We start from the raw sequence: 25,585 nt of genomic DNA on the forward strand, positions 1-25,585 counted from the left end.
AATTATTTGATTTTATAAATAAAAGAGTTATTAATTAAAAAGATGAATAAAAAGTACAAAAAAAATTTGAAAACAATATATTTATTAATTAAAAATATTAATTAAAAAAAGCTTCAAATAATATGAAATAAAATATGTGCTTAACAGAAAAATTCAAATATGAAACTCAATAATAAAATCACTACTAATTAATCATTTAACCAAAAGAGCTAATATGTTAACAATAGAAATAAAAAATACAAATACAAATATGAATAAAACAAAAATCAAACCCAAAATTCAAAAATAAAAATACAAACTTGTCATGTAAAATGTGTTTTCACTAAAATACTTTTCCTGTTTCTTTTTTCAAAACCGGTCTACATCCCAAAAATTGACACTTTTTTTTCCTTAAAAGTGGCTTTTTTTAAATCAAATTTAGCCACTTTAAACTTATTTTTTCCTTGCAAAATTCTTAATATAAATGTTTGAGTGTGGTTTTAAAACTGCATTTGTTTTTCAACTTTTAGTTAAACTTTGAAAAAGAAAATGTAAGAAAAAAAATGGTTTTTTTAAACACAATCATGGTCAAAATTGATAAAGAGGCCAAAAAAAAAACACACTAAATTTGTTATCACACTAATTAAAAAAAAACATCACATCATCTCTTCAGAAAGTCGACTGGAAATTAGTGAAATTAAATAAATAAAAACATAATTAATGAAGTCACTATTTTGTAATTTTCTATAATTAGATAAAAAAACACTTAAATATAATTAAATTATTTGCAGTATAGTTTACCTTTTTTTTAAGCCTTTCTGAAGTGAGAAAGCAAATATTTGAAATATAACAAAATAGGAGCATTAATACGAAGAGTCCTAGAAGTGGAAGCAGCTATGTGATAAAATCATAAATGTAATAAAATTTTATTCCAAATCCAAAGTTTTGGAGATCATTTGAAAACAGAAATTATGGAGTCCCTAAAAGGCTAGCTGCTATTGCCTAGCTGCCTAACATTCATAACACAAGCAAGGAAATAATTATGCAGGCAAATTAGTAATCTCGTCTCCTACTGCTTGCAAGATTACTCGCAAAATCATATTCTTCGTTCTTTAATTCTTCGAGTAAATAGTTATACTTAGGATTATAAGCAACAACCAACTTCAAAAACTTTAAAGCTTCAGCCTTGCGCCCAAAGTCAAATAATGCACTGGAAAAAGACCCCAAGTCATGCATGAACCATGTAAGTATTCGTAAAGACATAGAAGTATGAAGAGATTGTGAGATTATTGACCTTTTAGATGAAAATATAAACTTAAAATCCAAACCTGGCAAGCAACAACAATCCATCGAAGTAATGAGCTTTGCTCTTTGGATCTTCTGGCTCTTTCAAACTTGCAATTGTTTCCAGGTGTGCAAGCCCTTCTGCCTTCTTCCCCTGTGAGATTCGAAAGGAATGGAAATAAAATGGAGAGCGTTTATATGGCTATTTCAATGAACTACAGGCTTTCAAGCCTACCAACCAAATTCATAATATAGTGGGAAAGCCAAGATTAGGAGTTTATAGAAGGAGAATAATTTAGACAGATATTTAATAACAAGGTTGATAGATATTAATGAATCCCAACTATAATGTTTCACCTGTTTCATATAGACAACACCGGCCCATTGAGACGATAGAATTAAAAGATCAACATTTTCAACCTCTGTTGGATGGCCAGCAAGAGACAGCTGCTCAGGTGTCAAAAGATCAGCTTTTGATTAGTTGAGAACGAAAGGATGTAGCTCTTAAAACAGATTACAAGCAAATGTATTAATTGGTCTGACTGCATCTCAGTTATTATTTTCGTCATCATAGATTCAAGCATTTAATTAAAAAGTCATCAATGATATACCAAAGTAAACCACAAGTAACCCACGACTTTACACCAAAGTAATAGTGAACAAAAGGAACTTCAATTATAAGGAACATCTGCTACCGTTGTTTTAACTTTAACCCAACTGCTTAGAATTCAACAATAGCTTATACCATTTTTTTTAAACAAAAGAAATAATATCAAACCTTTGAAATGGCACGCTCTAAATATTCAATTGCGTCCTCCATCAGCCCTTTCTGCATTAGAGTCTGCCCCATCACAACCATAGCCTTTACATATTCAGGATCTCTTTCAAGTGCTAATCTGTGAAGAAATGTTAATTGTATTATATGCACAATCCATTCGACTTATAGAAGGAAAAATAAAAAGGTAAAAGACAAATTACTAACTTTAGCAACAATACTGCTTGATCCTTTTCCTCTCGTGACAAGTGTTTGACTGAAAGCTGAAAACAATTTCAATACAATGATGTCAGAACTTTTAACTGGCAGTTAAATCACGTGTCAAGATCTATGCCTAAGCACTTACTGCAAGCAATTCTTTAGGACTCAAATTTTGAACAGGAATTGTAGGTTGCATAGAGGTCGGCTCCACAGATGGTGCTCGTGCTGTGGGAGCATCCTTATCAGGTAAGCCAAGAATTGCACGAACAGCAGAGTGTTTGAGGGTTAATTGCTGTAAAATTGTTAAGACCATGGGGAAGGATTAACACATTCAATAATTTTAGATTAATGTCTAAAGTTATCAAACTTCAGGATCCTTTAGATATGAATTTGAAAACTCATAACTGAAAGAGATAGAAAATCCAATTATAAAATCAAGTAATATTCAAGTATATTAAAAAACAGTATTTTAAGTAAAAGGTCAAAGGAATATTGAATAAAAATTAAAATGTGTATAGACAAAGATGGTCAAATGCATGTCTTTTGTCATGGATACCTTTGTGAGCAAGACAAGAAGTTGAAGGCGCCAAAGATGAAAGGAAGACAAATAACTTTATTGGAGTTTGGGCTATTCCAAATTAGAATAATTTATTTAGCAAATATTTTATTGCAATTAAAATTCCTTAATTTTAGTTTCCCTTAATTATAGTTCCTTATTGTAATGTTAATTTTGGCTTCTTATGCTACAAGAATAAAATTCTATGTAACCTCCATCTAAGGGGACAATTCTCAATAATAAAATAAGAAAGAATTCCATGAAAATTGTGAAGGCTTAAGACTCTCTCTTCCTAACAAATCTAAGGTTAGGAGCTCTCTTTGTTGAGTTCTAAATATATGATCATAGGTTCTTCAGAAGATAGCAATCACAACAAGGGTAAGGCTTTATCAATCATAGCATGTTTTCCCATGAACAGCACAATGACCCAATCCATAACCCATGGACATAACAAATTGGTATCAATACCAAACACCATAGGCAATTCCAATGCCAAAGAAAAGTTGAGGGCTTTTTATAAGAGGCATAGAGAATTAATGAACTTCCAAACAAACTCTTTTTTCTTTCTCCAAGAAGGGAGCAATGTTAAAATAACTTTGTGGGCAAAACTAAAAGCCAAAGGCAACAAAGATGAAAAAAAGACATAACTTTAGTAATATTCTTGATTAAAATAATTTATTTAGCAAATATTTTATAGTAATTAGAAGTCCTTAATTTTAGTTTCCTTAATTATAGTTCTCATTCTTAAAATTAATTTCCCTATGTAACCTTTATTTAAACAGACAATTCTTAGTAATAAAGTAAGACAAAGTTCCAAAATTAGGAAGGTTTAAAACTCTCTCTTCCTAATGACTTTAAGGTTAAGAGCTCCCTTCAACAAGTTCCAAGGGTAGGAGCTCCTTTCAACAGGTTCCATATATATTCAATCATATGTTCTTCACAAGATAGGAATCGTAACAAGGGTAAGGCTTTATCAATTAAAGCAAGTTTTCCCATGAATCACCCAGTTACTCGATCCATAACCTGTGAACATAACAATTGGTATCAAAGCTAGACATCATGAGTAATTTCAATGCCAAAGAAGAGCTACAGATTCTATTACAAGAAATGCAGAGAATTAATGAGCTTGCAGACAACTGTTTTTTTCAAGAATGAAGAAAAGTCATGGATGCCTTTCTGGGCAACACAAGAAGTCAAAGGAAACAAATATAGAATAATATTCCCAATAGAATAATCTATTTAGCAAATATTTTATTGAAATTAAGTCCTTAATTTTAGCTTAATTATAGATTCGTATTCTATAAGTTAATTTTGTTTTCTTGTTCAATGAAGAATAAAAGCCAATGTAACCTGAACCGCTATTTAAAGGGACAATTCTCATTAATAAAATAGGACAAAATTCCATTAGAATTACAAAAGGCTTAAGACTCTTCCAATCGAATTCATGATTAGAAGCTCCCTTCAACGAGTTCCAAGGTTAGGAGCTCTCTTCAAAGAGTTCTAAGGTTAGGTTCTTCACAAGATAGGCTTCACAACAAGGATAAGGCTTTATCAATCTAAGTAGGTTTTCCCATGATCATCCAGTGACTTAATCCATAACCTGTACACATAATAGTCTTTTGCTTTTTACTTTTTAGAGAGAGCTTAGGTAGGATATACTAGAGGTATACATGAGAATCCTTGGCTACCACGGTAACTGCACCCCCAGGAACATTGAGCAATCCAAATCCGATTTACGGGTCCCAAAACCACTATCCATTTATCAGACATCTAAAACTCATTAAAGCAGGAAAAGCCAACATGCTAGCCTCAAGAATTTCTCACTACTGAGATGTAAACTTGATGTCTAAATACGAAAGGCAACTTTAATTAAAGCCCCAGCAACTTCAGCTTCTAAGAAAGTTTCTAGAATGAGCTCGGAGTTTGATCATGAAGGTTGGGATAAGGTGATAATTTAAAAGGTCATAGTTAATGGATTATGGTGCATGATATACAAAGAATTCTCTCTTTTTCTTATGAAGACTAATTAGAAAGGTAAGGAACAAAAATAAACAGTGAAAATTCTTATATTGGTGTAATCTAATCTTATTTCTATCAATTAACCAGAACAATGTGTAAATAAAATGATATTCTTAAGGATATTTGGACATCCTGGTACAAATTTGAATAGAAAAGCTAATATTCACCATTGAGATGAAACATTACCAGAATTTTGTTTTGTTTTCACTTTTTCCAACAACTACAATAGAAATGCGTTTCGCAGCTTCATTTTTGTTTCACAAATAAAAAACAAAAGCAAAGTCTGCAAAATGGAAACTGTTGGAAGCACAAATTTGATGTTTCCAAAATTTTGAAGTTTTTTTTTCTGTGCCATCACTACACAAGTACAAAGAATTGCTAAAAAGTGTGAATTTTAAAGGAAAACTACAGCAAAAACGTTTATGCCCTTACCACTTTCTTCAATCAAGTTCCAGAACACTCAATGTACTACCGATGTCAAATACTTGTAATGGAAACATAATAATCAAATACAATTTCTGTTTCAAAATACTTTTAAAGAAAATCGGTAACAATCCCAAATGACCCCTAAATTATTTGTCACACTAAATGCTGAAAGCATCTTTAAAGACTAAGCACATAATAACAAATAAATTATACAATGAAAAGGCATAACTTGCTTCTAGATAAAACAAATATATAAAATTGAAAAGCAGAACTAACCTGAATAACACTAAATGAACTATTGGTAACCCAGTAGACTAGACTTCCCTGCAAAATCAGGAAGAAAAATAATAAATACGCTGGGATGCAGCCACAAGAACCAGGGTGGGAAGTATGAAACCTCAGCATCACAGATGATTGATGAAAAGAAAGTAACAAAATTTATACAAATGTATATAATTGTGCTTAGCCTTTAACTATTTAGAAGTAGAAAGGCATAATAATTTCATTAGTAAATTGAACCAACTAGAATCAATAGCAGTAGCATCCTGGGGTCGACTTTTTACTAGCTTCTAGAAATGAATTAGAAACAATGAATTACTCATTACAAGATATGAACACCAATATGGTTTTGTACCATCTCATTGTGGAGCAACCTATGAATTTATCTCCAATTATACCAATAAACCTTGCTACACTTTTGCTTACTGTTATTGGCCACAGGTAATTGTATGTGCCTTGAAACTTTGAACCAAAAAAAAAAGCATCTTGCTCACACAATTTCTTGGAAGAAACTCAAAAATTAATTTCAGGTATCCTTTCACATGATTATTTGGAATCACACAAAATTAGTAATAAAACGTGTTACGGTCCCGAGTTACGGATTGAGTTACCGGACAATTCGTAAGAAAATCTTTTAACTTAGTGGGTTTACTTGACTTAATTTTATTATTGCCAATCAACCTTTTAAATAGAGGTTACATAGGTTTACTTGTTTGAATAAAAGACTTGTAAGCTAAGGAAATTAAAATGACTCTAAATAAAGAAAGACTCCTAATATCTCTCTAAAACTACTTTTAATTAAAGAAGATCTAATAAAAGTAAGTTAATAGCTCTTTAAAAATAATAATTAATGTCTTCAATGCCAAGATAACAATTGATTTCTAACATTACTCCCCTCCTCGGAAAAGAGCTTGTCCACAAGCTGGAGATTGAATGGCTCATGCATATTTTTTGCCCGTTATTGCATGCAAGGATATTTCCGTTTTTCTATACTCCTCTTGATTCTGCACAGCACCATCAGGATCTTCTCTCCAACCAAAATAATTTTTTATGTTAGTGCCTGAGCAAAAATGGCTCGTCACTATTGTAACAAAGACACTCACCTCTTCGTTCTGCCATCTCTACATCCATCAACTTTTTAACAAAAGGGCATGTCACACTATTTAGACTTGAACTCACTGTTGACATCCCATCACACCAAAGTTGCTTTTAGCAAAAGAAGAGGGGGCTGTGACTGCCATTTTGGCATCTTTAGTACTCAAGCTCGTCTAATGCCACGGTTCTCTTAGCATGCTTGTTCTTGCTAGTTGTTGCTTCTTTTCAAAGGCCCATGCCAAATTCATTGCTTGAAGAAGGTTTGGGGATTTTGCATCTCCACATCAAGCCTAATTAAGTTTCTTAATCCTGCGAGAAAAAATATTAGTACCTGCCAACAACCCCAGAAGTTGACGTTGATATTCTCAATTGTTACAGTCTGTTTCAAGTTAACTGGTTCACCTAAAGGATTACTGCACAATGGTGGCCCAAATCTTATCGTACACTACGCCTTGAAGGCAACCCATGAGGGATTGGGTTCCTCGTTTTCCATATGGTAAAAACACAATTGTGTTTCTCCTGTCATATGAAACCCTGCCAATCTAGCTTTATCTACCTCATCTGTTTTCTGGTTTGAGAAAAAATTCTCGCACCAATGTAGCCAAATCAAGGGATCTTCCATACCGTCAAAGGTTGAAGAATCTAACTTTGTATACCACGGCACTATTTCTGACTCAACTGTTCATGTTGTCCTATTCTCTTGCCAATTCGGTCAAATGCCAATTTGACTAACACTATTGTTTCCTCCGTCAGACCCCTTTTCGCTTTCATGATTCTAGTTGACAGCCATCAATTCCTGTATTTGCAACGACAACTATTGCAATAGCTTTCAACCATCCTAAACTCTACTTCTAGTTTTACAACAAATTCCTCTCTAATGTTGGACTCGTCCAAGGTGTCTAAATCTAATAACAAATTTTTGCAATCTTGAGTTAACAATCGAGTCACCAGATGATTTGTGAGAAAATCATTTCTTAGCTGGGCTTTTCCCCTTGTTTTTATTTCTTCCACATGAATGCCCCATGGTGAATGTGTGGAACTCTTTAAAAGGAGTTCCTCACCTTAGACTCATTAGGGCTTAAACCTCTTAAAATTGAATTAACTTGACTTAATTTTATTGCTTCCAATCAGCCTCTTCAATAGAGATTACATAGGTTTACTAGTTTGAATCGGACTTAAAATTTAAGGAAATTAAAACAATGACTAAATAAAGAAAGACTCCTAACATCTCTCTAAAAATATTTTAAATTGAAGATCTGATAAAAATACGCTAATATCTCTCTAACAATTATAATTAACATCTTCATTGCCAAGATAATAATTAACGTCTAATATAATAAAAGCATAAAAAAACTGGATGGAAGGGATGAATTTGATTGTATGTAATTTTTATTTCAGTTAACAATTTAATGATGTGATTGGTAAATATGGCAAACTACACTCTAAACCAAAGCAAGCATTTTCCTTTCCATGGAGATAAAGAAAGATTAAAAGCTTTGTTCGCAGCCACACTTGTGTTACTTGAAAGCATGATGCATATAAAACCAACATGAGAACTTTTAAGAAATACGAAGAACTAGAGTGACATAAATTCAAGGAATGCAAATGCTCACACTTGCAGTTCCAAAACAGCAAACCAGATGACACCCGAGAAGCTTTCATAATTCACACCAACATAAAGAGTGCTGATACAATCCATCCTCCTTTAAGGACATATTCAAGGAGGTGAGGATTACGTGTCAAGGAGCAAGTTGTTGACCAAGGCCAGTTTGTCAGACTGCTGGGCCTACATGCTGAACTTATTATATTTTAAGGATTCACTTTTGTTAGTTGCAAATAATACCATAGGATAGCCATTATATATATATAAAAATCCTAGGATCTGTTCAGGATTTTTTGTAAAAGACTTGCTATTTGAAAAATCCTAGGATAGCTATATTGTGTTTAAGATTCTTGCACTCTATTGTCAATAAAAGATGCTTCATTTTTTTTCTCAAACTTCTATTCGTTATTACTTTCTCAACAGACATCATTTTGGTAATAGAGCTAGCCATCATGCCTCAATTGCAATTGTGCAGTGCAAGTGGTGACATTATTATTACAATATTTACCTGAAGCTAGATAGCCTAGTGCAAAGCTAGACCACGTAAAGAAAGTGATGACATTAGTCCTGCAATGTTCGCTCGAGGCTAAAAAAATACTACGACAAAGGCAACTCACAATTCAGACGATGAAGCCAGTATTGTAGTGTTCAGTAGGGACTAGATCAAGTTAGTGCAATGCCAACCTAATGGGTGCTTTGGGGCTAGAGAGTGTGCTGGACTGATATGTGCCCAATTGCAAGGTATGGGACTTGGATCACACATAGGAAAGTATGAGATTTCCTCATGGGGTTTATAAGGACCTAGGGTCTCCAACCTCAACAAGCTTTTGGGGCAAAATTCTCCAAAAGTCCATATCAATTGGTATCAAAGCCATTACAATCCAAAATGGTCTCCACTCGCTCATCCATTCCACCTGAGAAGATATGAAAAGATATATCTCTAGACTTCATTATAGGATTTGTGATGTCATGATGAAAACTCTCAAAACTAACCTCTTAAAAGCACAAACTGGAATGCAGCAGCAAATTGGTGCTCATTGGGGAGATGTTTCCAAGTTTGGGGCCCTTTGTTTCCTACGCGTTCAACCATACCGTCAATGTTCCTTGGTTAAATACAGGTATGAGAAGTTGCCACCTCGATTTTCTGGACCATACAAGATTGCCGTTGTGTTGGACCTATGACACATGAACTAGAGCTTCTTGAATGTTTCAAAGTCTATCCTATTTTCCATGTCTCAGTGCTTCCCCCAACTCATGGTCAGAAAGCTGCTACACCACCAACTTTTCTTCCTATCAATAAAGATTGGGAACTTGTTTCATCTCTTGCCAAAACTCTAGCACACCAATGGGGTAAAGAAGCTGGAGCACTTTTAGATTTGCTTCTTCAAAGAGTTGACCATACCCTTGAAAAAGCAAGTTGGGAGAATTATGATCTTACTAGTCAATTTCCATCATTTCAACTTGTCAACAAGGCAACTTTTCAAGAGAGGAAGTACTGATACAAGCCCTCCTTTAAGGACTTATTCAAGGATGGGGTGAAGATCACGTGTCAAAGAGCAGGCTGTTGACCAAGGCCCTCTTGTCGGACTACTAGGTCTACCATGCTGAACTTCCAATCATTTAGTGATTTACTTTTGTTAGTCGCAAATGATATTCTAGGATGTTTCCTAGCTTTTTTTGGATTGACTTTTGTTAGTTGCAAATGTAGTCTAGGATGTTGTTTTATCTCTTAGCCAATTAATTTTTCTAGGTGCAAATAATACTGTAGGATAGTATTTATATAAATAAATATCCTAGGATCTATTATGGATTTTGTGTAAAAGATTTGCTATTCGAAATTCCAATGGTGACTTGTCCACTCAAAAGGAACTATTTTATTGGCTATATTGTGTTTAAGATTCTTGCACACTATTATTGATATAGGCTGCTTTATTTTCTTTACCAAACCTCTACTCATTATTACTTTCCCAACTCTTATCAAGTGCACTGTACCTTATTTGCTTCAAACACCCATATAGAGCTACTAAAGTGAGTTAATTAGCTAAAAGTTCAACAATGACCATATATAGCTATCATAACAAATAACCAATCTATTAGATTGGCACATATCTCGGCCTTCACGATTTTAAACTAATTCTAACAAATCAAAATAATGATCTATGTGTAGTTAGTCAATATTGAAATTGGTATGATTTCATACACAACTATAGCTTAGTAGAGCATTGAGTGCAAAGAAATGCTTTCATTAGTTAGGATATATTTTAAATCCCAGCACCCAAGCACGTAAGGCTCAATGGCTGGCATAGGATTACTTGGTTCCCTTGGTTAAAAAGCAAAGTTCAAATCGCCCATGTCCCCACTCTGCCCCCCCCCCCCCCTTAAAAGAAAAAAGATCCCACCACAAATACGTTAGTGTATCAAGATGTCTGAGGATTAATTAGCTATTTCACAGGAAGTACCACCAAAGGGAGGATATGCTAAACCAAAATCAAGGAATTTTTGTATTTCACCTTTCAACTAACCATATACAACAACATTGGTATTCTTTAAGGGTCTTCTTTTGGTACATTGGCAATGAAGTTTTTAACTCCACGAGTGAGTTAAAAAACCTAAATCCGTTTCTTTCTTAAAAAATATAAAAATTTTACTATATTTTAAAGGGTACCTGTGACCTTTCTATCTCTACTTGTGGAATCAGAAAACTCAACCAACAGTATATGAGATAATTTAAGAATTAATTACATAAAAAGGCTCCTTCCAAAACTATGGTTTGATTCAAATAGGCACTTCCAAATGAGATAATGTCCTAAACGAGACGAACTTTTTAAAAACCAACACAATTCTACTATTACAAATATTAGCAGCAATGAAAGATCCTGAGCTATTTTAGGTGGCAATAGTAGAATAACTTTCATCAACTAACTCAATATAGTATATAAAAAGTTCTACACTTCTACTCAATCAAATCAATTTGACATACAACATAAAAGAAGGATATATATTCTATAGTTACCTGAGGAATCAACAAACTGACACCAAAAAGAGGTAATGTTAGAATATCCAAATAAAACTTGAAAACCTGTAAAATAAACATGGCAACAAATTTTTGTTGAGTGAAAATTCCAAACAACAAGAACAAGTTATGCATTATTTATTGAATAAGTTGACATGAAAAATGTTCTAGCCCTCAAAAAGATGGAGGAGGAGCCAATGCTAGCATTATGCACAATTTTCATCTTACTCACTTTTGTCAAGAATGAATCAACTTTCCCAACTGAAGATGAAGCAAAAGAAATCTGAAAAAAATAATTAATCATGTTAGTCAATATTATAGTTTTGTTTTCTCATTGTATTCAATCATTTATATTGCAATATAGATCTATAAGGTAATAAGGAATACATGTAGTGTTTGGTTGTATTTTGAAAGCAATAAAATTTTTAATCCAACATTTTAAAATGCCACAACTTCAAAAGGCACTGTTTGGTTAAATCTCAGAATTTCCAAGTATTTATTGGAAGTACTAAAATGCTGATTTACACATCAAATTGTGCATCTTAGTCCAAGACCCAAATATCAATCATAATATTCCCCATCATATTTATGCTAACATAAAAGTTGAAAATTGTCAAGTTCCCAAGGTTCGGAGCATTTATTTATTGGAATATAATTATTAATTATTGGTATGGATTTTAGCATAATCTACATGTAAAACATTAATTTCTTCAGGTTGTACCTCATCTAAGATGAACTAGTAATGTTTTGGAGCCAGTCAAACAAGTTTATGTTTAAGGGGAGAAATCAAAGCTTTAGATCTTTAAGACTTCAAATAGAAAAAAGAAGAAATGAAATTTATTACAAGCCAATCTAGTAGCTTCAAGAGACTTATAATCATGATTCAAAGAACTCACAAGGGTGGGCTAATCAAAGCTTGCTGGGAATTATAAGGGATGGAGCAACTTTCTCGAGGAGTAATGTTTGTCATGACTTCATTAATCATTATTACGCAATAACACTTTTAACAATAGGAGTTCAAGCCTTGGACCTTCATCAATCATTATTATGCAATAACACTTTTAGTAGTAGAAGTTCATACCTTGGACCTTAATATTTATACATAGGGACAAAATGGTCATTTTTGTTGCTTTAATTTCATTTCAAAATCTTTTAGGACTTTCGGTTTATTTGTTTGGAGTTAAGGTTTGTGTGGTTGGTTTCACATTAAGCATCCTATTACAATAACCAATTGAAAATAGGTAAAAAGCTCTACAAGTGTAACTCGACAAGGGCCTACAAGTGACTAACCTCATATGGGATGGCAAAAAAACATGATTACCTTCTAATATCATGTTAAGCATCCAACATAAAACCAACAAGCGACAAATGGAAAGATCCAACTTAATTACAAGGCCACAAAAGATCCAAGATTTAACATGTGGGATAAAACCATTAACAATGTTTGTAAATATTTTTAGAAATAATTTCATATTTGGACTTTTTGAGTAATGAAATTACAAGTACTTGTTTATGAGAAAATGAATGCCTACAATGGTAAGCTTTTCTTTGTGTCTTTATCCCTCCTCAACTTATTAAGCTCTACTACAACTAAACTAGTTGCCATAGAATAAGAACACCACCCATAACTTGCTTTTTTCAAATATGTTTACTTAAAAAACTCTATAAACCCTTCCCCTCAACCACAGGTTCAACTCCTCAACTTTTACAATTTCAAATGGGCATTTTAGTTAACGGTTGGACAAGTAATAGCCTAAACAACTTTGAAATACTTGGTTTGAAACTTACCACATCATTAATAAAAACTTAACAAATGTAAACTGAAGTCTTTTTCCTCTCTTATACTTTTGGTTCACAAAAACTCTCAAATATACATTTGAAACTTAAAAGTCACCTTCCATACATACCTCCTAAACTAGCTTGGGGTTGAACAATAGGAGGACCAGTAAGTCAAAAGTTACCAAAGGAGGTTTTGGTTTTGTTTTGGTGGTTGTCATGGCCTCCTAAAATTGCAACGTAAAATTGCTCCTTTTATAACTTCTTGATTTCTTTCCTCATTCTATATTTGGTATGATTGAGTTGGCATAAGTTATGAGCTTATTATAGCAACAGAATAATTCTTAGGAGTATCATCCATGAAGAAAATACTTACTTGGAAGAAAAAAAAGGAAAATAAAAATAATATGAACTAAGGAAGAAGCAGTAGCAGATTTAGTTCAACGGCAGAAGAAATTGCCATTTGACTACAATAAATTATAAATGATTACTAATTTGTTGACATGGCATGCAAAAGACGTAGATTTTAAACTTATGGAGGTGCCTTTATAAAGGTGACTCTTGATCAGAGGCGAAGCCAAAAAAATTTCTGAGGTGACCAAAGTTATTTTTTTTCCATTTTAATAACCTATATGTTTATAACTTTTTAAAGCACTAAATCAAAATTTTCATTTTTGGGGAGGGGCCAAAATGCAATTTTATCTATACTAACTTAAAATTTATAAATTGTAAAAGGCCAAAAGTTAAAATTTCTCATTTTAGAAAGGGCCAGGGCCCCTGCCAGCCCCTGGTGTCACCCCTGCTCTCAATTTAAGGAAAGGATGTACCTAGATGGTTGGATTTGACAACCACCATCCTTAGGGGTATGCAAAAAACCGGACAACCGAATAAACCAAATTGAATCGAACTGAATTGATCACAGAATTCGATTTAATCAATTTTTCAATTAATTCGGTATAGTTAGTGGGCTTCGGCAGTTTATTTGGTCGGTTTTTGGTTTTGAATTTTCAAACCAAAGAAACTAATTAATCTTTAAATTAATAAACCTTAAACCCATACCTATATCCAAGCCCAAATAATCAAACACCAAATAAGCTATATTCAATACAAAAACCAACCTAACTACACTCAAATATAAATCCAGTTACCCAAATAATTAAATACCTAAATAACCTAATCCAAAAATTAAAATTAAAACCTAAAAATTACAATTAAATTAATATATAAAATTATTTAATAGATAATATGGAATAAAAATAAAACTTATGTCTGTTGTATGTAGTACAACTTACATAGAAGTAATAAGGTGGAAAGAACCGTTGAAATTAAATATGTAAAATTCTATGTTTTTTCAACAGTATTATTTTTATATAAATTTTATTACATAAAACGAATATGAGATTAAATATATACCAAAAGAATATGAGATATTAAATTACTTATACAAATATATTACTGTACTATTTTATTTTATTTTATTTTATTTTATAATTTTAGGGTAATTATTTGATACACCGTCACTAGAGCTTTTTAGACTCCACAAGCGGGTTGAGGGTATGACAAGTGTCATATTTATAAAATTTAATTTCTTTATTTTTACTACATCTTATAATACACTTGTCAAACCTCAACTTGCTTGTGGAGTCCAAAAAACTCCACTGCCAGTGTATCAAATAATTTTTCATAATTTTATTACTTATATAAAACTATTAATATACGATTTGATTTTATAATTTTATTTTATTTTATTTTTATTTGTTAATTAAAAATATAATAATATAAAGAAGTTTTTGGTTAGACTCAAATAAAATTCTAAATTTTATTTAAAAGGTAACTTTTTTCTTTTGTTTTATAAATAATAAATCTTAAAAAGTAAATATATATATATTAAAAATCAACTAAACCCAACAGTAGAATTTTGGTTTGGTTTATTCGAGTTTGGTGGGTTAGTCGGTTTATTCAGTGACATAAAAAAATCGAATAAACTAAACTGACCGAATGCACACCCCTAACCATCCTCCCTAGTTTATGTACTTAGCAAAGATGGGCTGAATATTAATAAAAATCTGGTTACAGCCAATAAGAAGGTGGCTTTATATTCAACAATTAATAGGCCTATAGTATCAACAAGAGACATCAGTAACTTCCAATTCTAGGCCACTTTCAACATCATATCATATTTAAATCCCACCTAATTAGTTTAAAGGAAAACCCTAATTCCATGGCATGAACATTTAAATCCCTAGTTTTCCAACCTTAATCCACCCCAAATACAAACTAGGCAAACTCTCAAATCTGTACCTTGGTTTAGTATCAACAAAGATCGTACAATATTCTTCAATAATGATGACAAACATCAAAATTGGATTCCAAGCTTAAAATTCTTTACCAAACATCACAAAAACATATGATGCTGATATTCCTAAAAGATGAAGTTAAATCACTTACCACTACAATCAAGACTTTTAAACATTTACATGGTACTGATGAAACATTCAAGAGTGAGGTAAAGATAACTTTTGAGCTATTCAATAGGGAGTGAGCAATATTTAGGTACAACAAAATTAAACAAATAAATTAATTAAATTTGGTTAAAACAATAGTAACTAAATTTTATGACATTAAGAATCAAGATGTCTATTTAAGAATCCAACAGATACGCTCACATCTAGGTTATGCAAAGTACAAATTGTTAAAACCAAAGGTGACAAACTAATAACAAATGTTAAAATAATTGCATATAAGCATGTTTGGTTGGAGGTAATTTCTATCCACTTCTCCCTTATTTAGTGTTCAACAGAAAACAAGTGGTTTGGTAGAAGAATGGCCCTTGCATGGAATGGCCATTCCTTCTAATTCCTTCCCATCCTATAACAGCCATTCTTTGGGGCCTTGCAACTAGCAAAGCAACCAAAATTTCTTTTTTATCATTTTTCCCTTATAAAAATATTGAATGTCTTTATTTTTGCATAAGAACTAAAGTTTGAAAAATAAAAAGGGAAAATAGAAACAAAATTAAATTTGGAAATTTTTAAAATTTTCAAAAAAGAAAAAGGATCTAGAAAAGAGGGGTGAGGAGATGAGAACCGGCACAAATGCTAAGTCGCCAGCCTAAAGAGAGACAAAACTTCTAAGCAAGCAATACAATCACAACAAAAAAGCAAAACAAACAGGTGGGAACAAAAAAGGGAGATTTCCTTTCTCCTAGGTTTCAGCTTAGACCGTGTACGTGGGGCTTTGTAGCTCCAAATATAAGGCAGAAGAGGAAACAAAGAAGATAAACATATCAAAAGCCTAAGACCCATCCATCCATACATACATTAAACTGTGAAATTGGTTAATGAAAGGTTTCTTCTTGGTTGACAAGTTAAATAAAAGCAAACTCAAGAGCCTAAAACATAATTAGATTTTTTTCAATATTTTCCTTCAATACGTTGAATAAGCCCAAAGCCTTTCTTAGTTCTCACTTAGAATAACCAAAGACCCAATAGAATAGGAGCACCATTTTTAATTTTCAATCAACACTTGGTAAAAATTCTTAGTTTTTTCACCACCACCATCATTGGCTATTTGGTGCACTTTTTTGCTTTCATCTAAAGAATGGAATATGTGGCCCCAAGTTTGGCCAATTGATGGCATTAACTCTTATCAAACCTGACCCATATTATCCTTGTAACAAATGGCCAAAATGCCAAGTACTGTTATTTATTTTATAACTATATAAAAGATTCAAAGTCCAACACAATGACATTAGGATCTGACCAAGGGTGTGTTATGCACATTGAAAGAAAGTATCAAAATGTTGGGCAAGTAAGATAAATAATATTTGGTTGTATTACATGGCCATTAAAGTAACAAAAACATTATTGTTTAAATTGCATAAAAAATCATCCAAACCATTAGTAGGTCATGAAGCTAGTGACTATTAGCATGAACCAACAGAAATCAATAGCAAACCAGCTAAGTTCAACCAGATAGCTTGTTCTAAAGTATTCACATAAACGTGTTGGTGCAACAATACAACATTCAATGGGGGACAAAGTAACCAAAGGGTGACATCAAAAATTGTTTGTTAACCTTTACCAACTATCTTAACTTGATAGCACCCCAATACTTATATACCACATGCAATGGTTCAGTAATACAACTAAACACTAGAATAAATAGAATTTTAATAGTTAATTGTTTTTGTTAAATAGTAACCAAACAAAATTGATAAAGATTTAACAAGATGTGTTAAGCATCCAACCTCGGAGTTAGCAAAATGTGTTGAACGTCTAACTTAAGCGCTAACAAGATGGGTTAAGCATTCAACCTAAAACCAATTGATAATAGGTGGAGGGCGTTGGATCTGGTGCCCTAAGTGTATTCTTTTCATCTAAGTACACTTATAATTTTTCAAACGAATTGATTAATTAAATTATTTATTAATTACATTAATACTTTATATATATAAAGAGCTGAAAGCTTGAGTTTGAATATATAAAGAGCCAAAAGCTAGTGCATTAGGTGTACGACTTCTGCAGTACATAGCATCATTCATAACAGTGAAATTCATAATCCAAGACATAGGTAAATGATATTATCTCATTTACATTACATAGTTGATAAAAAATAAATGTGGCTGACCATCATTCATAGTAATTGACTTTTTATGAAAAAAGATTTAATAGTTATCATGAAATAAAATAAGATCATATTGGAAAAATCAATATTATCCCAAAGAGATTAAGGATATCTTATAAGGGTAACACACTTATTACAAGATAATTAGACGAGAACTAATCGAGTTGCTTTCATAATGGCATGTCATTGGGAAGAACTCAGTAACGATACTACAGTGGAATGACTTCAAGACTAAATGAATCTATAATTAATAGGCGAAAAGCTGGAACTTAATTATAAATCATTTGAGTTTCAAGTGCATATGTTCAATCTATCCCTCTGCTAGCTCGTTAAAATCAAAAATGAATTACGTGTTAAATCAAAATGGACAATAAATAAAAATAGAGAAATGAAAAACATTTAGGAAATAATTATGATTTTCTCCAAAATGAAAATGAAAATTGAGAAAAATAGAATCATTTGAAAATGAATGTAGTTTTTTAAAAATAGAAATGAAAATGAAAATTAAAAATGAATTAATTTACAAATGAAAGGAATTCTCAAAAATGATCATAAGACTGAGTTTATATTTTTGAGTTATTTTAAAACCCGAAAATGAAAATAAACCATACGATCATAGTGAACAAATTGAATGATTAAATATTAAATATATTTTCTTATAAATTTTATCAATCGTAAAATCGTTATAATTTTCTCGGAGGTAAAATTGAAATGAGAAAATTATTCAATATGAAAATTTATTTTTGTAAATAGAAAAACAGAACTGGATTGAATCAGATTACAAAATACTAAGTCAAAAAGTCCGTAAGTACTCGTAATTGGACCCGATATTAAAGGGGCCCAAAAGTCTCTATACTTCTACTTTAAGAACGCTTTCCTACTTTAAGAAGGAGAACGTTTTCTAGTTGAAATAAACTTTTTTAATTCAACAAGCGTTCTACCTTATCTCCCTATAAATAGATGGCATCGATAAGGTTATTCACAAAAATTTAACATTTTATTACTTTATCGAAAAATTGAGAGAATTTATTGTCAATTGTTGAAAGCAAATGCAACTTCTAGATAAAATTCAAACTTATCATTTAAAAGATATTTTCCTGGGAAGATTCTAGAATATAAAGAAATAAGATATTATCTAGAAAACTAGATATTCTAGATAAACATTCTAACTATTAGATATTTGTAAAATCAAAGGCAAGGATGTTGGCATGTGTCAACAATCCAACCACCACTAAACTCTATAAATAGGGGTGAGAACTTTCATTCTTGTGATGATGTAAGAGAGAACCATAAGCAAGAGAGTGAGAGAGGTAAAGGTAGAAAAGAGTAGTGAGGTAAGTGTGTCATATTGTAATTGTATTGTGTATTAATAAAAAATTTATCTTCTCTTGTAATTATGAGTCTCGATTAAGCTTTAAGTTTCTAAGTACTTAGTGCACTTGGGCTAGTTTGAATATATAATCGATTTTGCCACCTAAATGATATATGATCGACTCTGCCACCTAAATGATATATGGTCGGCTCTGCTACCTGGGTATTATAATGCACTAAGAAGTTAAAAAGTAAAAGGCTAACCAACTTCGGAGAGTTGGTGTAGTATTAATTGTAAATCCTAGGTTCTCAGTAGTGTAGTGAGTGTGTTGGACTCATCAAATTTCTAACATTAATTATTAAATATATTTTTCGAAATAATAATTGTCGGTTTTTATTTGAGAAGAAAACTTTCATTTTCATCCAAAAGAAAATAAACTATTTTTAGTTTCTGCATTTGATTTGATTTGATCGAGCCCACACTCGAGGCAATTCGTGGTATGAGAATAGCGGAGAAGATCGTTTGGTTGAAAAACGGGAATGACAAGAATTTGTCTATCCAAAAACACAGGTAGGATTTCAATTTAAGATTTATTGCTATAAATATCACAAACCGGGTCAATTTTTAAATTTTTTATTTTTCATTATGCAAGAAAATCGTTTTCAAAACTAATTTTTTTCCAATAGAGGCCCAATTTAATATAAGTCCATAAGACACCTTATACTTATAGATATGGGATACCACCACTTAACCATCCCTTCACGTGTAACTCATAATGCCTACATACAAACAACCTAGAGTTAGGTAGAAAGAACAACATAAAAAAAAGTTAGGCCCTGATATCATACAATGCATCCAACCTCAAACTAATTGGTATGGTTGTAAGAGCCTGACTTTTAACATAATTCCACAAAAAACCTAGTACTTTACAGATGTAGAATAAGACCACTTAACTAGATGTAACAGAGATGATGAAGATTAAAGTACCTGAACATTGAGATAGTGCAAACCAGCAATCAAGAATGGAAAGATAAAGCCCGAAACATCGTGAGGAAGTTCAGTTAAATTCTTGAACCATAATGCACCACCCTGGAATTAAGCATGCCAGAGTTTAAACTTCTAAACAACTCAATGCAGCTATTAAAAAAAATACAAGATTGCATAATGGGAGAAGCAGTTTGAAAGTACAGCTATGGTCAAACATTCAACATCCTAGCATATATTTCACGTGTATTAGATAAACTCAAATCTCAAGTTTAATCAAAGCATCAATGTAACAACATAAACAAATGATTAAAGGTTTCTTTTGTTGTTTAAAGGTCTTTGGTCAATTTATAGAAAGATATTTCTAGAACCAAATAAATAAAAATACTAGATTCATCTAAAACAAATCTTAACAAAGACAAAGCCCAAGTGAATGTCAATACAATAAACAAGGAAAATTACAATTGAAATACAAATATACGACTCAAGCACCATCTTGATAAATGCAAAAAATATTGAAATGATTGGAAAAGAAATAACAAATGACAGCATGAGTTGTGTGCAGTTCTGGTTGCAATTATTGAAAAATACAAAGAGCTGCAATTTAAAAATACAACAATCTAAAATGCATGTAATCCAAGAATAAATATTTAAAATAAAAAGTACACTTTTGTTAAAAAACAATGCCCAAAAGAAAATAATTACAATTCAAGCAAACGTCAAAATTATTTTAAAGCATACAATCTTCACACTTCTGCAAGCATTATCATGTATGACTAATATAGAAACAATGGCAAACTCTTCATTAGATAGTCAAACAACTACCAGAAGTTCTAAAATATGATTTCTACATATTTATTTGTCCAACTAAACTTGATTTACATAATTTTATCTCCAACAATACAACCATATTTATCAAAAGCATATTAATAAAAGAGAAGAAATACAAAGCCAAAATCATTTTAATTCATATACAACTCTTCTTTTACATTGCTTAAGCATACTACTTTTCAAAAGAGAAAACTAACTGGACAATTTGTTTAGATTATCGTCCTTGACTTGTCTACTAACAACTCATTACCGCTTTAGATACTATACCAGGCACTACTGTTATGAATTAAAAGTGTCATTGAATATTTATCCAGCATGGATAATTTGTCAACTGTGATGCAATACATGTAGGAGATTGTCATTTCCAGGGACAGAGCAATAAGAAGGATGATTGACAAGTGTTATACATAAATTTCTAAGTACTCAACTTTTTACCTCAAAAATTGACAGTTCAATGAACCTTCAAAAATTAGCAATTACAAAGAATGTTTAGCTCATGTCATATGTTATGTTTTCAAATTATTTCAGTACTATAACTTACAGTACAAATAAACACCCAAGCCAATGTCTTACACTATCAAACCCAGGATAATTATCCAATGACATTCGGCGAATGCTAGTCACCCACAAGAAAAGGCATGGGACCTGAAAAATAAAAGGGTACAGCAAGTGAGATAATTGACATCTTATTAGAGCCATGCAAAACCTTTTTTTAGAGTTTATGCAAAGAAAGAAGAGGATAGAAAGAGACAGAGAGATTATTTTAGTAAGAGTTCTATTAGTGTGAATAGTTAAAAATCATCTAGTATTGTTTAATTTCAACTTATCCAATTACAATATCCCAAGTCATGAAACTATTTATTCTCAAAATATCAATTTTTTATCAATGTGGCAATAGATACTTAATTTTGAGCTCTTCATTTTTTTCACTATCAAAAGATTAGATGATTTTCTATTCATTTTCGAACCCAAAATAAGGATTGACATAAATACAAAGTACACGCCTATAATATACCAATCTTTAACATCCTTGCTTGACAAGTAGCAAGGCGACACTCCTCATTTGCAAGGGTTTGTTCTTGAGACATGCATCAAATGTTGATGAATTTATTTCATACAATTCAAGCACATAATTGCTAGGTCCAACAGTCTTAATCCATGTTTGTAACTTAATTCCAAAAGTTTCCTACAATCTGTGAACATCCTTTTCATTTTGGCTTTTATTCTGCCTATATGTATCTTGCATTCAAATATGTGAAGTAATACTAAAAAAACAAGATGCTTTCCTTAAAATTTAAAATATCATACATGTCATACATGCGAGGCATCAAATAGGAAAAAAAAACTTCAATCCAAAAACAGAAAATGGTTCTTGGACAAGGGAGAATTACCTGAGTTAAGAAGGAAGCAAAGAACCAAAAATATGAGGGGCATCCATTTGCCTTTCTTTCCTTCTCAAAATGTATAAAATGGTCTTTATAACTTCTTCCTGACATAGGTGGTGGCAATGGAGAAGGCACTATGAGAAATACATCAGTGTCAAAAAAATTAACCACAAAGTTAAACATTCAAACAACAAGAAAAGAAAAAGGATTTGTTTGCATAAATTCCACAGAATGGATAAATATCAGTTTCCCTACAATTTTCTTGTCAGAAAATTCAAATATGGACATTTAAGCAAACTGAATATGAATGCACACTGGAGTCGGTATCTGCATATTTTCTGAAATAACAATGCACAAATGATGTCTTACAAAGGAATGAATTTGTAAAGATAAAAGCCAGATATAATAGTTGCTAGTACCCAATGTAGGAAAGATTGGTTCAGTAAACATGTAAAATTTTCTTTAATTTTGTTGTTGTTATGCATGATATCCTTATGGTCCCATGTCTGTTGTCAAGTGCTCAAATATTGAGAAGTAAAAGAATTTGATATTATTTCCTTTCTTACTAGTAAAGGTACATCTGATGAAAACAGTTTAAAAAATATATATTAAAGAGTACTTCAATTAGTGGACATCGTTTTATGTCTATCGCATAACAAAAAAGCACACCTAACTGACCTAAGCACACCAAGCCTGTGCTTGATCAAATGCATTTGGCCTAAGGGGTCTGAGGGACTTTTGCTGTCTGATGCTAAGGTGCAACGCCTAGGTGCACGCCTTGACAACACCGAATCAAAGGCTGAAAAAAAAAATACACGTAAAACTGTAGTGGACAATACTTCTAAGCAATCGCTCAAATGTTGTTAATACTTTCCGCTCCAATCCAAACTTCCATTATGATTATGATCCATGAACGAAACTATAATTATGTGCATACCCTAGTTTCTTTTATTATTGTCTACAAATTTGATTACATGAATCGCAAAAATCTATCAGTTAAAACGATAAGTTTAACTCAATTCGGTTGTCAAAGGTAAATATATATTTATATGTGTGAAAATATGGTTAAATAATGGAAGTAACTGCTCCACTGCTAGGGGTGTAACCAAGCAAAATTGTGCCAATATCGTGCCAGACTCAAGGCCAACTTGATACAAAAGGGGAAAGCAACAAAGATTGGGTTAAAATATAACTGAGCCACAGAAGCTCAACTCGGATAGGCCTGATTATCATTAAGTCAAATCAAGAGCTCTAAACTTGAATTAGCTTCAAGCTTGGCGGAACTTAAACTCAAACTAAATAAAACGTAAAAATATAAAAATAAAATTATATTTTACTAAATATGTGTATAAAACTAGAAGATATTGAGAAGCAGTAGCTAAACTTGAATAGGCCTGATTATCATTAAGTCAAATCAAGAGCTCAAACTTGACTTAGCCTCGTGCTTGAGCTGAACTTAAACTCAAATCAAATAAAGTGTATAATTATGAAAACAATTTTTATATTTTACTAAGTATGTGTATAATATTAGAAGATGTTGAAGGAAAAGTATAAACCATATCTAACTCACAACACAAGCCACTAGGTCCAATACAAAAAAACCAGACCTCGGCTAGATTAATTACTCGAGCAATGCAAGATCGGCATACATAAAGCCGAACCCTACTATCTTGAGTTCTTGACTAATTCATACTCCAAGCAAGCGATGTTATGACTTTAAATAATGATAAAAGAAACATACATTTAGGAGCTAACTCTCCAATCTTTTTCAGCTTTTGAAGATGAATAACTACTACGGGAAACAATGCAAATCTCATAGCCATGGTGGAAGTTACAATAGTTATCCACCTGCAAAAGTAATTTCGAATTTCTTTTACTTCAAATACAAAATTTTCATTTTCCTTCATATTCTGGGCAAGAGAGAAGAAATTGACCTACCAAGGGAAGCCAGTGAGATTATGGTAACCATCAAGCAATGATACGATTGCACGAACCGGAAGGATAGATTCTTCAACATTGTTGGACGAAGTGAAAAAGGACCGAGTGGCGGGGTAGGGGATTGGGGAGACGCGCGCCGGAAGATTAGGGTGTGATCGAGATGCAGGGCACAAAGGGAGATGAGTGACATGCGGCAGATAATAAGTGGAGAGAGGAATAGAACGACGGAGGTGGGTAAGAAAGATCTTGGAATTCGCCATTGCCCAAAGTGGAAGAAACACCTAAACCCTGCAAAGGTTTTTTTCTTTTCTAAACTTGGGTTAAATCACTTTATCTCAGATTAAATATATGAACTTGGGTTAATGTATGAACTTGGTAACTTTTTTCCGTGAAGTTGTCTTGATTTTGACACTTTTATCTCAGATTGAATATTTATTGTATTTTTGCTCCATTAATATTCAATGTTAAATTGGTTTATAAATAGAGTATTTCATGATTCGGGTCTGAGTTTAATATGATATTAATATATTTTATATTTATCAAGTTTGATCCAATTCGAAATCTGCGTTCAAAATTTTGTCTAAACTTAAAATGGGTCGAATCCGGGTTTAGACTTGAACCTTGAATGTTTAAGCTCGAGCTCAACTCATATTTTAAACGGATTCATATTTTACTTTGCCTAAACTTATTTTTCAAACTTAATATTTTTATTTAAACCTTCTCAAATTCAAATAGACCTTCGAGTCTAACTAAGTAGCTCCACCATAAACAATTGTATTTATAATCTCTGGATTAGTTTTTTGAAAATACTAGGTTTAACTCCATTCAAAATGCACACTTAAAGTCAATTACATAACTTGCTAGTCATTCAAGACATTTTCGCAAGAAGTTGTTCTAATCTTTCCACGAGTTAAGTAATAAAAAGTTTTTTTTAATTAAAAAACTTAACTTTTTTTTACATAAAAAAACGTGAACTTTTTTAATCTATTAACTTTTATCAAAGAGATGTTGCAGTAAATGGTGCAGAGGGTTAGCACAAGGTATAAAAATTTATATTTTTATGTACCAAAGACAATGTATGTTTAGTGTTTTTCTAAATGTCTCAATGAATTTAAGCATATTATATTCCTGAGTACAAATTTTTCTCTCTAATCTTGGTTATGCTCAATTGCTTTCTCTAATATCAAGTGTTCATGGTATGGAGTATGGACTACAACTCAAAAATAAAAAGGTTTCATACAGCTCAAGCTCACATTCACTCTTCTCTTTTTTTCTCTTCTAGTACGATTGAGTCTAAAATACCAACAATTTTGCTGAACTTGCCAAATAACTAGAACTAATGAACTTGCTGCAATATATCTTCGATAAAAAAAAAAAGTAGCTTTCCATTACTTAATTCATGGAAAGATTAGCAGATCCTCATCTATTTTGGCGCTGCAACTTATCATTTTTAATGATTTTTCGCGCTAATTTAATTTGGTCTAAATCGTAAATGTCTTAGAT

The 25,585-nt window shown here is 32.0% G+C and overlaps 1 protein-coding gene across 1 annotated transcript; it reads right to left on the minus strand.

The window, feature by feature from the left end:
* Window positions 1-878: 878 nt before the first annotated feature.
* LOC107890438 (ALBINO3-like protein 3, mitochondrial) lies at window positions 879-24,406 on the minus strand. Its single transcript, XM_016814852.2, has 14 exons — window positions 24,083-24,406; window positions 23,886-23,992; window positions 22,151-22,278; window positions 21,333-21,404; window positions 19,932-20,033; window positions 11,463-11,513; window positions 11,231-11,296; window positions 5,517-5,564; window positions 2,385-2,531; window positions 2,246-2,301; window positions 2,042-2,159; window positions 1,621-1,710; window positions 1,308-1,417; window positions 879-1,189 (listed from the first exon to the last, which is right to left on the minus strand). Exons 1-14 carry the CDS (start codon window positions 24,340-24,342, stop codon window positions 1,033-1,035), a joined length of 1,512 nt encoding a protein of 503 aa, XP_016670341.1. The 5' UTR covers window positions 24,343-24,406; the 3' UTR covers window positions 879-1,032.
* Window positions 24,407-25,585: the final 1,179 nt, after the last annotated feature.

Source organism: Gossypium hirsutum, chromosome D09 (genome assembly GCF_007990345.1).
Source record: "Gossypium hirsutum isolate 1008001.06 chromosome D09, Gossypium_hirsutum_v2.1, whole genome shotgun sequence".
Classification (NCBI taxonomy): Eukaryota; Viridiplantae; Streptophyta; class Magnoliopsida; order Malvales; family Malvaceae; genus Gossypium; species Gossypium hirsutum.